The 14,377-nt window shown below is 50.2% G+C and overlaps 1 protein-coding gene across 5 annotated transcripts in view; it reads left to right on the forward strand.

The window, feature by feature from the left end:
• The first annotated feature begins 6,151 nt into the window (after window positions 1-6,151).
• Window positions 6,152-14,377, forward strand: part of PSME3IP1 (proteasome activator subunit 3 interacting protein 1) — a 28,375-nt gene continuing 20,149 nt past the window's right edge. Inside the window, exons 1-4 of one of the 5 annotated variants that reach the window (XM_068115304.2) lie at window positions 6,152-6,220; window positions 6,302-6,361; window positions 12,268-12,396; window positions 12,495-12,593. In XM_068115304.2, coding sequence (XP_067971405.1) covers window positions 12,282-12,396; window positions 12,495-12,593 — 214 coding nt within the window. In that variant the 5' untranslated portion in view covers window positions 6,152-6,220; window positions 6,302-6,361; window positions 12,268-12,281. The other 4 variants (XM_068115306.2, XM_068115305.2, XM_068115307.2 and 1 more) reach the window with 4 other exon arrangements.

The raw sequence follows: 14,377 nt of genomic DNA on the forward strand, positions 1-14,377 counted from the left end.
ATCCTTCATCCCCCTTTGCCTCCATGCCCTCACTTCAGGGAATTTCCCAGATAGTTTTCACGGTTTTGTTTAAAAATGTTTAAACTTTCCCCTCCAGTGTTGTATTCTGTTGTATATTACAACATGCTTTTCTTCTTCCCCTTTAAAAGGCTGTCTTCAATTTGCTCATCAAATCTCTGAATGAATGAATGAATGATCGTTTTAAGGCCATTTCCCCCGCTAGAGCAGGGGTTAGCCTTGCGCGCCCCATGACAATCATGGTTCCCTGTTTGAGGCAATGTTTTTATGGCCGGATGCCCTTCCTGGCACCAACCATTAGTCGCCTCTTACGATGTGCAGGGATACGGTGTACCTATTCTAAACCGGGGTACACACCGGGATCATTCATCCCAGCAAGCTGGTACTCAATTTGCCGACCTCGGAAGGATGACAGGCTGATTCAACCCCCCTGGTGTTCAATTTAGCGATCGACCGGGATTCGAACCCAGGATCCTAGGATCCCAAGTCAGCACCCTAACCGCTAAGCCAACACCAGGCTCATCAAATCTCTCCTTTTCAAAAAAGAATTCAATCGCTTGCAGTTCTTCCTTTCTACATTCCCAAAACTCACTGTCATTCCACCCCTCCTCGAACGTTTTCAAACGGATCTCCGACTTGAAAATCACAAGAAACTCATTTTGCAATAAATTTTCGTTTTCCATTAATCGCCCAACACTTTCTAAAATCCAAACTCACCCCTCCCCTCCCCTCCTAAACTCCACCCTCACCCATCCCCTCCAAAACTCCCCCCTCACCTCATTAACTCCCCTCTTACCCCTCCGCTCCCAAATTCACCCTCACCCCTCCCCTTCAAATCGCATCACCTTCCATTTTTCTCCAATTCTCCCCTCTCCTCCTCCTCAAAGCTGCCTCCTCCCCACTTCCTCTCCCTTCCAACTCACACCTCCACCTCCTCCAACCTTCTTCCTCACCATGCCCCTCCTCTAAAACAAGCCCTAACTGTGCCTCATCCCATCACCATCAAACATTTTGTCCTCCTCATCATTCTCTTTCTCCTAGATCTTATGCAATCTCTGACACACTATCAACAGCTTTCCCTACCTCCTCCTCTTCCTCATATTACCGTACCCCTTCCCTCCCCTGTCCTGTACCCGATGCTCCCCCCCTCCCTCTTCCTTAACGGTATGGACCTCAAACATCTGGGGCCTTTGCTTAAACCTGATTGATCTCTCCATAAAGGTTCCTTCTGACAAACCAAATGTAATCTGCTTAACAGAAACTTTCCTCCTTCAAGATGTCTCTGATTCCTTAATATCTCTTCCTGGTTACTCCCTCCTCCGGTATGATAGACCTGAGCCTCATCCTGGAGGTGGAGTTGCGATCTTTATAAAAAAATAAAACTCTCTTCCTCACTCCTTGCACTGCCCTCTCTCCACCTCACCCCCAGGAGTACCTCTGGCTACGGCCTCCTCTCCGCTCCCACCTTTTGTTCATATGTGTTCTGTACCGTCCTCCAAACAGTGATGACTCCACATACATCTCCCTGTCTGACAACATGAACCACCACCTATCCACTCATCCCAGCCCTCTCTTTCTCATATGTGGTGAATTCAACTGTCATCATGCCAGTTAACAGAGTATAATCACTTCTAGACTTGGTTATGACAAACTTCCCTGTAAATGTCTGCTCTTTTTGTTCTGCTCCAATCGGTTCATCTGATCATTTGCTTGTTAAAGTGGACATCTCTGGCCGTTCTCAGAGAGCCTCCTCAGCGTCGACGAGTCTGGCATTTTACTCAGGCTGACTAGCACAGTCTTCAAGCAGCCATCAATCATCTGGACTGGTCTCCCATCTCTACCGCCTCCGACATCAACTCTTCCTGGGAATTCTTCCAAAGTAAACTGCTCTCTCTCATGCAGATTTATCCCATCTCGTCTTCAGTTGTCATACCCTTCCTCCCGTCCATGGTACACTGAATCTTGTGGTGAGGAAATTGACCTGAAACAACTTGCCCTTCACCTCATGGAAGGAAAATCCAACTGAAGGAAATCTCAGTTCCTTCCACAAAGCTCAGAACAAGTGTGTGTCTACCCTCAGGAGAGCCAGGAAACACTCTCTCTCTACTCTCAAGACAACTCTCAATCCTGTCTCCCTCCTCCAAATCCTGGTGGTGTCTGGTCAAATCTGTTTCTGGTGTTTGTTCCCCCTCCATCCCCTCCCTTACCTCAAACGACTACACAGCCGACACCGCACGTGACAAAGCCGAATGCCTCAACTCTGTGTTTACCTCAAAATCTTTATTGTGTCCCAAACCCGTCCCTCTCTGTGCCCTCCCTACCCTGTCGTAACCCAGCTGCTCCTGGACTCTGTGTCCTTCTCTCCTGACAAGGTGGAGAAGTTTCTGTCAATCCTTGACTCTGATTCTGCAACTGGACAAGACGGCATCAGCCCACGGGGCCTAAAATCCTGCTCCGCCGCTCTATCTCACCCTCTCTCTGTTCTCTTCACCCTCTCTTTTGCTCAAGCTCAACTGCCATCAGCTTGGAAATCACCAACATTACCGCTTCACACAAAAAGGTGCAAAAACAGATCCTTACAACTACAGACCAATCAGCCTGCTCCCAATAATCAGCAAAGTCATGGAATCCATCATTGCTTCTGATATTAAATCCTTCCTCCTCTCCAATGGCTTGATCTCTGATCATCAATTTGGTTTCAGACCAGGTCACTCTACTCTGGACATGCTGCTTCTGCTGTCTCAACAAGGGATGGAGGTCTTCAACACCAAACAGGAAATTAGAGCTGTTTCCCTTGACATATCACGTGTCTTCGATACGGTCTGGCACCCAGCTCTCCTCACCAAATTCTCCTCCTATGGTATCGATGGAAATCTCCATGCATGGCTTGCGGACTTCCTCTCTGGTCGTAGTCAACGTGTGGCCCTGAATGGAATTCTCTCATCTCCCCTTCCTGTCCAGGCTGGAGTTCCCCAAGGTAGAGTTCTGGGCCCTGTGTTTTTTCTGGTCTTCATTAATGATCTCTTCGACTCTCTGGAAAATCCTCTCTATCTCTTTGCTGAAGACTCCACTCTCTGCCGCTCCATTCCCCATCCCTCAGATCGGCAGTCTGCAGCCTCCTCACTCTCTGCAGACCTGGACAAAATCAGACTGGTCAAACAAGTGGAACATGGTTTTCAATCCTGACAAATCTCACACTCACTACGTCTCTCCGAAAAGACCGACTGGATAACCCTCCCATCTACTTTATCAACAATCCTCTTGAAGAAGTTCTGTCACTCAAGCTTTTGGGTCTCACTATCTGCCATGATCTTTCCTGGGAAAACATCATTTCCAAGATAGCCTCCAAAGTCCTTTATTAGCACTATTGTGCTCCTCACCACTTACAAAGCTTTCATCCGCAGCTCAATGGATTACTGCTCTGCTCTCTGGGCTGGTGCACCTGCCTCAAACCTAGCTCGGCCTCACGCGGTTGAATCCAAAGCTTTTAGAATCATTGGTATCTCCCGTGATGAAGCTGATTCTGAGGGCTTTCACTCACGCACCGCAAGTTGGTTGGTGGTCTTTCTGTCTTCTGCCGACTCCTCTCCGGCCTTGCTCCCCCAGCTTTGTCTGTGCTCTGTCCCCCAAATATTCCTGCCGGTTGCACAAGATCTGCCAGCAACCCTTTTATGGTTATACTGCCAAAATCAAGACTCTCCTCTCACCGTCACTTTCATTCCTCTTTTTCCAACCTCTGGAACAAACTCCCTCACTCTCTTCAATCCCACTTTCCCCCCCTCCAGGTCTTTAAAACAGCTGTTCACCACCATCTCTTATCCACCATCTCTTATCCTCCCTCATCCAAAACCTTGATGTTTTTCACCCCCGTAAATACATCCCAAATCCACCTCTTTCAATCTCAGACTTCTTTCCTGAAATTCCTAGTAGTGTTCATTTGTTTTATACTATGTACCCCCTCCTCCCCACTCCCCTGCCCCAGCCCTCTCCACTCCCCTGCCCCAGCCCTCTCCCTTGCACAGATCTCTCAATGTACACGAGCTTGCTGTTCTGCTGTACCTTGTTCTCCACTGTTGTGCTTGTGCGCTTCCTTCTCTCTCTCCCCCTCTTGTCTCCCGCTCCCTTTATTATACGTTTTAAGTGTCCATTTATGTTTTTTGTGTTTGCTCTTACACGAGCTTCGATCTTGTACACTCAAAAAAAAAAAGTGTGGTGATTTGAGTGATTGTGTGGAAGATGAGAGTGAGTGCCGCTCCATGTGGACGAATCAGCGCTGTGACTGTGACCGAGCTGTTCCGACGAATGGGCGAGGAAGAGTGGCGAAGATTTCGCTCCCCTCTTTCATTGGGGGTGCAACCACCACGAAGAGTTATCCCTGTTATGCGCCACCCGTAGATTTGAGCTATCGACCGATCGCGCTGCGCTATCAATGAATCCATCATTTGTGCAGGCAGTGGTAGATGGCGCAGGCGTCGTTTTGCGCCATCAATGGATGTGTATAATTGGTAGATAGCTCAGCGTCGTCGATTGATTTGCGTCAGGAGTGGAGGGAGAAATAGTAAGGATGATCAAAGGATGCAATGAAATATCTCACAAGCTGGTCACATACCAAGGATGTCGGCCTAATTAAGTATCATCTGGTCATACCAGCAGAACAAGGGATATAATTAAGTATCTGACAAATAGAACAAATAATGAGTAATGAAAAGATCAAAAATCCCCTCCAAAACTGTACAGTCTTTCTCATTTGCTCGAAAAGCTTTGCTCTAAAAACGGATCCATCGATAGCGCAAGAGTGCGATCGATCGATGCCTGCCCCGTGCAGCGCGGTCGGTCGATGCCTGCCCCGTGCAGCGCGGTCGGTCGATGCCTGCCCCGTGCAGCGCGATCGATCGATGCCTGCGCCATCTCCCAATGCCTGCACGAACGATGGATCCATTAATGGTGCAGGGCGATTGGTCGATAGAGCGCGATCGGTCGATATAGCATGATGATCGATGCCTGCGCCATCTACCGATGCCTGCACGAACGATGGATCCATTAATGGTGCAGGGCGATTGGTCGATAGAGCGCGATCGGTCGATATAGCATGATGATCGATGCCTGCGCCATCTACCGATGCCTGCACGAACGATGGATCCATGCTGCGCTATCGGTCGATATAGTGCAATTGATCGATGTCTGCACCATCTGCCGATACCTGCACGAACTATGGATCCATTAATAGCGTAGCGCGATGGGTCGATAGAGCGCGATTGATCGATGTCTGCGCCATCTACCGCTGCCTGCACGAGTTACATGTTACAGGTTATCGTTATGAATGTTACAGGGCGAGTGCATCCATCATGTGTCGTTCGTTACTCATTCGCACGTGGATGCAATCCTTCGGGAGGAATGTTACAGGGCGAGCGCATCCATCATGTGTCGTTCGTTTCTCATTCGCACGTGGATGCAATCCTTCGGGAGGAATGTTACAGGGCGAGCGCATCCATCATGTGTCGTTCGTTTCTCATTCGCACATGGATGCAATCCTTAGGGAGGAATGTTACAGGGCGAGCGCATCCATCATGTGTCGTTCGTTTCTCATTCGCACGTGGATGCAATCCTTCGGGAGGAATGTTACAGGGCGAGCGCATCCATCATGTGTCGTTCGTTTCTCATTCGCACATGGATGCAATCCTTAGGGAGGAATGTTACAGTGCGAGCGCATCCATCATGTGTCGTTCGTTTCTCATTCGCACGTGGATGCAATCCTTCGGGAGGAATGTTACAGTGCGAGCGCATCCATCATGTGTCGTTCGTTTCTCATTCGCACATGGATGCAATCCTTCGGGAGGAATGTTACAGGGCGAGCGCATCCATCATGTGTCGTTCGTTTCTCATTCGCACATGGATGCAATCCTTCGGGAGGAATGTTACAGTGCGAGCGCATCCATCATGTGTCGTTCGTTTCTCATTCGCACGTGGATGCAATCCTTCGGGAGGAATGTTACAGGACGTGCGCATCCATCATGTGTCGTTCGTTTCTCATTCGCACGTGGATGCAATCCTTCGGGAGGAATGTTACAGGGCGAGCGCATCCATCATGTGTCGTTCGAAGGAGTTTCCTTGACCCGGAAGTGCAACTTGCGTTTTGTGGTTAATTCGAGGCATTGTACTTTACGACATGTATAATATGTCAACATTTATTTTTCAACATATGGTAAATTTTAACACTTCTAGTTTATTATATATCTCAACCTTTGACCCTCCAACCGCCGAAAGACACTTGTGTCTCCAACAGTCCGATCACAAATCGACGACTCTTCCTGGTTCGGGATTTAGGCCCCTGGGCCCGGCCTGGGTGAGGAATTCCATCGGATTTGGAAAGTGATTTACAGGTCATTTAGTGATGATTAATGTGTTTTCACTACCAGAATGACCAATATGACGTCTTTCCTTTATAGATATTATGAACATCGTTTACAGTACTAGTTACTGTAATTTGTGGACAATGTTGCACTGTTTTTTTTATCAATATCATTGCCATTGCGTAGAGATACTGTATTGTGCCACGTGTACAACCACTGTACTCTTCCCCAGTGTAGAGTATGTGCCTAGCCGTTCCTTGTGTACAGTGTGTGCCTAGCCGTTCCTTGTGTACAGTATGTGCCGAGCCGTTCCTTGTGCACAGTATGTGCCGAGCCGTTCCTTGTGCACAGTATGTGCCGAGCCGTTCCTTGTGTACAGTATGTGCCGAGCCGTTCCTTGTGTACAGTATGTGCCGAGCCGTTCCTTGTGTACAGTATGTGCCGAGCCGTTCCTTGTGTACAGTATGTGCCGAGCCGTTCCTTGTGCACAGTGTGTGCCTAGCCGTTCCTTGTGTACAGTATGTGCCGAGCCGTTCCTTGTGTACAGTATGTGCCTAGCCGTTCCTTGTGCACAGTATGTGCCTAGCCGTTCCTTGTGTACAGTATGTGCCTAGCCGTTCCTTGTGTACAGTGTGTGCCTAGCCGTTCCTTGTGCACAGTATGTGCCTAGCCGTTCCTTGTGTACAGTATGTGCCGAGCCGTTCCTTGTGCACAGTGTGTGCCTAGCCGTTCCTTGTGTACAGTGTGTGCCTAGCCGTTCCTTGTGCACAGTATGTGCCTAGCCGTTCCTTGTGCACAGTGTGTGCCTAGCCGTTCCTTGTGCACAGTATGTGCCTAGCCGTTCCTTGTGTACAGTGTGTGCCGAGCCGTTCCTTGTGTACAGTATGTGCCGAGCCGTTCCTTGTGTACAGTATGTGCCGAGCCGTTCCTTGTGCACAGTATGTGCCTAGCCGTTCCTTGTGCACAGTGTGTGCCGAGCCGTTCCTTGTGCACAGTATGTGCCTAGCCGTTCCTTGTGTACAGTATGTGCCAGGCCGTTCCTTGTGTACAGTATGTGCCGAGCCGTTCCTTGTGCACAGTATGTGCCTAGCCGTTCCTTGTGTACAGTATGTGCCTAGCCGTTCCTTGTGTACAGTATGTGCCGAGCCGTTCATTGTGCACAGTGTGTGCCGAGCCGTTCCTTGTGCACAGTATGTGCCGAGCCGTTCCTTGTGTACAGTATGTGCCGAGCCGTTCCTTGTGTACAGTATGTGCCTAGCCGTTCCTTGTGTACAGTATTGCCTAGCCGTTCCTTGTGTACAGTATGTGCCGAGCCGTTCCTTGTGCACAGTGTGTGCCGAGCCGTTCCTTGTGCACAGTATGTGCCGAGCCGTTCCTTGTGTACAGTATGTGCCGAGCCGTTCCTTGTGTACAGTATGTGCCGAGCCGTTCCTTGTGCACAGTGTGTGCCGAGCCGTTCCTTGTGTACAGTATGACTATGAGCCGAGCGTTCCTTGTGTTGTGTACAGTATGTGCCGAGCCGTTCCTTGTGTACAGTATGTGCCGAGCCGTTCCTTGTGTACAGTATGACTGAGCCGAGCGTTCCTTGTGTACAGTATGACTATGAGCCGAGCGTTCCTTGTGTTGTGTACAGTATGTGCCGAGCCGTTCCTTGTGTACAGTATGACTATGAGCCGAGCGTTCCTTGTGTTGTGTACAGTATGTGCCGAGCCGTTCCTTCTGTACAGTATTTGCCGAGCCGTTCCTTGTGTACAGTATGACTGAGCCGAGCGTTCCTTGTGTACAGTATGACTATGAGCCGAGCGTTCCTTGTGTTGTGTACAGTATGTGCCGAGCCGTTCCTTGTGTACAGTATGACTATGAGCCGAGCGTTCCTTGTGTTGTGTACAGTATGTGCCGAGCCGTTCCTTGTGTACAGTATTTGCCGAGCCATTCCTTGTGTACAGTATGACTGAGCCGAGCGTTCCTTGTGTTGTGTACACTATGTGCCGAGCCGTTCCTTGTGTACAGTGTGTGTCGAGCCGTTCCTTGTGTTCAGTATGTGTCGAGCCGTTTCTTGTGTACAGTGTGTGCCGAGCCGTTCCTTGTGTACAGTGTGTGCCGAGCCGTTCCTTGTGTGCAGTGTGTGCCGAGCCATTCCCTGTGTACAGTATGTGCCGAGCCATTCCTTGTGTACAGTGTGTGCCGAGCCGTTCCTTGTGTACAGTATGTGCCGAGCCGTTCCTTGTGTATAGTGTGTGCCGAGCCGTTCCTTGTGTTCAGTATGTGTCGAGCCGTTCCTTGTGTTTAGTATGTGTCGAGCCGTTCCTTGTGTACAGTATGTGTCGAGCCGTTCCTTGTGTTCAGTATGTGTCGAGCCGTTCCTTGTGTACAGTGTGTGTCGAGCCGTTCCTTGTGTACAGTGTGTGTCGAGCCGTTCCTTGTGTTCAGTATGTGTCGAGCCGTTCCTTGTGTACAGTATGTGCCGAGCCGTTCCTTGTGTGCAGTATGAGCCGAGCGTTCCATGTGTACAGTATGTGCCGAGCGTTCCTGGTGTTCAATATGAGCCGAGCGTTCCTTGTGTACAGTATGTGCCGAGCCGTTCCTTGTGTACAGTATGTGTCGAGCGTTCCTTGTGTACAGTATGTGCCGAGCCGTTCCCCGTGTACAGAATGTGCCGAGCCGTTCTCCGTGTACAGTATGTGCCGAGCCGTTCCCCGTGTACAGTATTGCCGAGCCGTTCCCCGTGTACAGTATGTGCCGAGCCATTCCACGTGTACAGGATGTGCCGAGCGTTCCTCGTGTACAGTATGTGCCGCGCCGTTCCCCCGTGTACAGTATGTGTTGAGCCGTTCCTTGTGTGCAGTATGTGCCGAGCCGTTCCTCGTGTGCAGTATGTGCCGTGCCGTGCCCCCGTGTACAGTATGTGTTGAGCCGTTCCTTGCGTACAGTATGTGCTGAGCCTTTCCTTGTGTACAGTATGTGCCTAGCCGTTCCTTGTGTACAGTATGTGCCTCGCCGTTCCTTGTGTACAGTATGTGCCGAGCCGTTCCTTGTGCACAGTATGTGCCGAGCCGTTCCTTGTGTACAGTATGTGCCTAGCCGTTCCTTGTGCACAGTATGTGCCGAGCCGTTCCTTGTGCACAGTGTGTGCCGAGCCGTTCCTTGTGCACAGTATGTGCCCAGCCATTCCTTGTGCACAGTATGTGCCTAGCCGTTCCTTGTGTACAGTATGTGCCTAGCCGTTCCTTGTGCACAGTATGTGCCTAGCCGTTAATTGTGTACAGTATGTGCCTAGCCGTTCCTTGTGCACAGTATGTGCCTAGCCGTTAATTGTGTACAGTATGTGCCGAGCCGTTCCTTGTGCACAGTATGTGCCCAGCCATTCCTTGTGCACAGTATGTGCCCAGCCGTTCCTTGTGCACAGTATGTGCCCAGCCGTTCCTTGTGCACAGTATGTGCCTAGCCGTTCCTTGTGTACAGTATGTGCCTAGCCGTTCCTTGTGCACAGTATGTGCCTAGCCGTTAATTGTGTACAGTATGTGCCGAGCCGTTCCTTGTGCACAGTATGTGCCCAGCCATTCCTTGTGCACAGTATGTGCCCAGCCGTTCCTTGTGCACAGTATGTGCCTAGCCGTTCCTTGTGCACAGTATGTGCCGAGCCGTTCCTTGTGCACACACAGTATGTGCCGAGCCGTTCCTTGTGTACAGTATGACTATGAGCCGAGCGTTCCTTGTGTTGTGTACAGTATGTGCCGAGCCTTTCCTTGTGTACAGTATGTGCCGAGCCGTTCCTTGTGTACAGTATGACTATGACTATGAGCCGAGCGTTCCTTGTGTACAGTATGACTGAGCCGAGCGTTCCTTGTGTACAGTATGACTATGAGCCGAGCGTTCCTTGTGTTGTGTACAGTATGTGCCGAGCCGTTCCTTGTGTACAGTATGACTATGAGCCGAGCGTTCCTTGTGTTGTGTACAGTATGTGCCGAGCCGTTCCTTCTGTACAGTATTTGCCGAGCCGTTCCTTGTGTACAGTATGACTGAGCCGAGCGTTCCTTGTGTACAGTATGACTATGAGCCGAGCGTTCCTTGTGTTGTGTACAGTATGTGCCGAGCCGTTCCTTGTGTACAGTATGACTATGAGCCGAGCGTTCCTTGTGTTGTGTACAGTATGTGCCGAGCCGTTCCTTGTGTACAGTATTTGCCGAGCCGTTCCTTGTGTACAGTATGACTATGAGCCGAGCGTTCCTTGTGTTGTGTACACTATGTGCCGAGCCGTTCCTTGTGTACAGTGTGTGTCGAGCCGTTCCTTGTGTTCAGTATGTGTCGAGCCGTTCCTTGTGTACAGTGTGTGCCGAGCCGTTCCTTGTGTACAGTATGTGTCGAGCCGTTCCTTGTGTACAGTGTGTGCCGAGCCGTTCCTTGTGTTGTGTACACTATGTGCCGAGCCGTTCCTTGTGTACAGTGTGTGTCGAGCCGTTCCTTGTGTTCAGTATGTGTCGAGCCGTTCCTTGTGTACAGTGTGTGCCGAGTCGTTCCTTGTGTACAGTGTGCGGCGAGCCGTTCCTTGCGTACAGTGTGCGCCGAGCCGTTCCTTGCGTACAGTGTGCGCCGAGCCGTTCCTTGCGTACAGTGTGCGTCAAGCCGTTCCTTGCGTACAGTGTGCGTCGAGCCGTTCCTTGCGTACAGTGTGTGCCGAGCCGTTCCTTGCGTTCAGTGTGTGCCGAGCCGTTCCTTGCGTTCAGTGTGTGCCGAGCCGTTCCTTGCGTACAGTGTGTGCCGAGCCGTTCCTTGCGTACAGTGTGTGCCGAGCCGTTCCTTGCGTACAGTGTGTGCCGAGCCGTTCCTTGCGTACAGTGTGTGCCGGGCCGTTCCCTGCGTACAGTGTGTGCCGAGCCGTTCCTTGCGTACAGTGTGTGCCGAGCCGTTCCTTGTGTACAGTGTGTGCCGAGCCGTTTCGTGCGTACAGTGTGTGCCGAGTCGTTCCTTGTGTACAGTGTGCGCCGAGCCGTTCCTTGCGTACAGTGTGCGCCGAGCCGTTCCTTGCGTACAGTGTGTGCCGAGCCGTTCCTTGCGTACAGTGTGCGCCAAGCCGTTCCTTACGTACAGTGTGCGTCGAGCCGTTCCTTGCGTACAGTGTGCGCCGAGCCGTTCCTTGCGTACAGTGTGTGCCGAGCCGTTCCTTGCGTACAGTGTGTGCCGAGCCGTTCCTTGCGTTCAGTGTGTGCCGAGCCGTTCCTTGCGTACAGTGTGTGCCGAGCCGTTCCTTGTGTACAGTGTGTGCCGAGCCGTTCCTTGCGTACAGTGTGTGCCGAGCCGTTCCTTGCGTACAGTGTGTGCCGAGCCGTTCCTTGCGTACAGTGTGTGCCGAGCCGTTCCTTGCGTTCAGTGTGTGCCGAGCCGTTCCTTGTGTACAGTGTGTGCCGAGCCGTTCCTTGTGCACAGTATGTGCCGAGCCGTTCCTTGTGCTCAGTATGTCGAGCCGTTCCTTGTGTACAGTATGTGCCGAGCCGTTCCTTGTGCTCAGTGTGTGCCGAGCCGTTCCTTGTGTACAGTGTGTGCCGAGCCGTTCCTTGTGCTCAGTGTGTGCCGAGCCGTTCCTTGTGCTCAGTGTGTGCCGAGCCGTTCCTTGCGTACAGTGTGTGCCGAGCCGTTCCTTGCGTACAGTGTGTGCCGAGCCGTGCCTTGCGTACAGTGTGTGCCGAGCCGTTCCTTGCGTACAGTGTGTGCCGAGCCGTTCCTTGCGTACAGTGTGTGCCGAGCCGTTCCTTGCGTACAGTGTGTGCCGAGCCGTTCCTCGTGTACAGTATGTGCCGCGCCGTTCCCCAGTGTACAGTATGTGCTGTAGTTTGCCATGTGCGATGTTTACAGTGTGATTTCCTCTCACTTAAGTTGAGCTGTGATCTCTTAATGTTGAAAGGATATTCAAGAAAGATGTCTGGGCAGTTGGAGATTAGACAGCGGTTTGTGACGGAGGGCGAACTGGAGGAGAAGCGTCGGAAGCGGCAGGAGGAATGGGAAAAGGTCCGCAAGCCTGAGGATCCGCTCGGTAATAATGGACCTGATATCGAAGTATATCGATGTTTGTTGCATCCCTTTGTGATTAAAATTACAGCGGGATTATAACATTATAATTTGTGACTGCAGAGAAACCTGAAGATGTTTGTGATCCTCGATCGCTGTTTGAAAAACTGCAGGAGCAAAAGGAGCGCAAACAGGCAGAGTTTGAGGAGCCCTTGAAATTCAGTGAGTGTCATCTTGTTTCATTTCTCACCGGTTTGGGGGATTTGAGCAGCACGGCCATGCAGTTCTATCCCAAGTTGCCCTGTACGTGTGTGGAAGTAACCTCAGATTCTCTGGCCGTAAGTGAATGAAACCTGGTGGTAGTTGCATGCCCAATTTACCTGGAACCACCTGATTGCATTGTTCATAAAACGACAAGAGCAGTTCGATGGAGTTTTACTATTCAATTTGAAACGTTGAAATGTACGAGCCAACACATAATGTCAATAAAAGGATAACACTGCAATTTATGTTTCCATCTTAAAATGAATTGGTCGTTCTTCCCTCCACGGATGATGGAAATGTCTTTCGATCTCGGCCTACATAACCAACTCTAGTCTTTGTATTCTCGGGAACATCTGGAAACTCTTGGGGTCATGCCAAGTTGTCCTTGTGACTCTGCTTTCTTGCCTTCTTTGCCAAAATTTTGTGCATGTGTCAAACAAAATGGCATCTAACAAGATTGACCTAAAACAGACATGAGTGGGCCTCAACATAGGACATTTGTATAGCAGTTGCACACGAGGTCACAAGAAATTGAGTCACTACCGCTGATTTGGTGTTTATATATGATGTACATCCGTCTCTTTTTGGAGTCCAGTGCCCCCTTTTGGAGCCCGAGCATAACAATGCATGAGTAAACTAGAACGGCACACAGTAGAGAGCGTACCTACCTCCGCCTAGTTGGCCATATCACTCAATGGTGAAGAATCACTTAAAACATTCTACTAGCCAGATCCGGATCGGAATCTTCACCAAAATTTAATCGATTCTTCCTTGTCACACACACACAACCTGTCCAACAAGTTTTGTCCAAATCCATCCACAATTTTGAGATATCCTGCTTTTTATGGTTTTTGGCCCTATCTCCCAATGGTGATGAATCACTTTAAAATTCTGGTAGCCGAATCCGGATCTTCACCAAAATCTAATCATTTCGTCCTTTTCACATACGCTACATCTCTGCCAAATTTCGGCCGAATCCGTCCAACGTTTTGAGATATTTTGTTCACAAACGTACAAAGGCAGACAGACAGGGGTGAAAACATAACCTCCATCCACCTTTTGTGGTGGAGGTAATAATGACTGGAAGAAATAATGAGCGATTTTGCGAGGTTGGTGAGGATGTGTCTGTTCTTCTTGCAGCAAGGGAGGTGATGGTGTAAGCCAGAAGTACAATGACGTCGTGATGTTGCTCGGGAAAGGCGATCATACGCACAACTCTTCATTGAACACACTCACTGCTAGCCGATTGCTGCATTGTTAGGCGAGGACTCCATACAGGGGCACCAAATTCCAAAAGGGGCTGGACGTACTACTGTGTTCAAAAAGTATCCGACCTTTATTTTTCGTGCGTAAAAAAAAAGAAGCTAGGGAGGCGTTGATTGGTGCACGTATGTAGGCGATCCTAATGCGCACGCGTGAATTTTTTCACACCTGCAGAAGCTGTCATTCGACGGCAGACCGCCGATGAGTGAGGACATGTAAGTAAGCGCCGTCGGATTTTCGTTTTTGCCAAAATGACGGAAAAACTTGAACAACGCTACTGCATCAAATTTTGTGTAAAGCTTGGCGATTCCCAAGTGGAAACGATCCGCAAGATTCAACACCGTTCATTCCATTATGAAGGAGGATTTGGGCTTCAGGAGAATCTCAGCGAAGTTCGTACCAAAGCTGCTAACGATTGAGCAGAAGCAACTCCGTTTGGAGATCGCACAGGACATGCTGGAGACTGTGAACAGCGATCC

The sequence above is a fragment of the Myxine glutinosa genome, chromosome 5 (genome assembly GCF_964187855.1).
Source record: "Myxine glutinosa chromosome 5, kmMyxGlut1.1, whole genome shotgun sequence".
In the NCBI taxonomy this organism is placed as follows: domain Eukaryota; kingdom Metazoa; phylum Chordata; class Myxini; order Myxiniformes; family Myxinidae; genus Myxine; species Myxine glutinosa.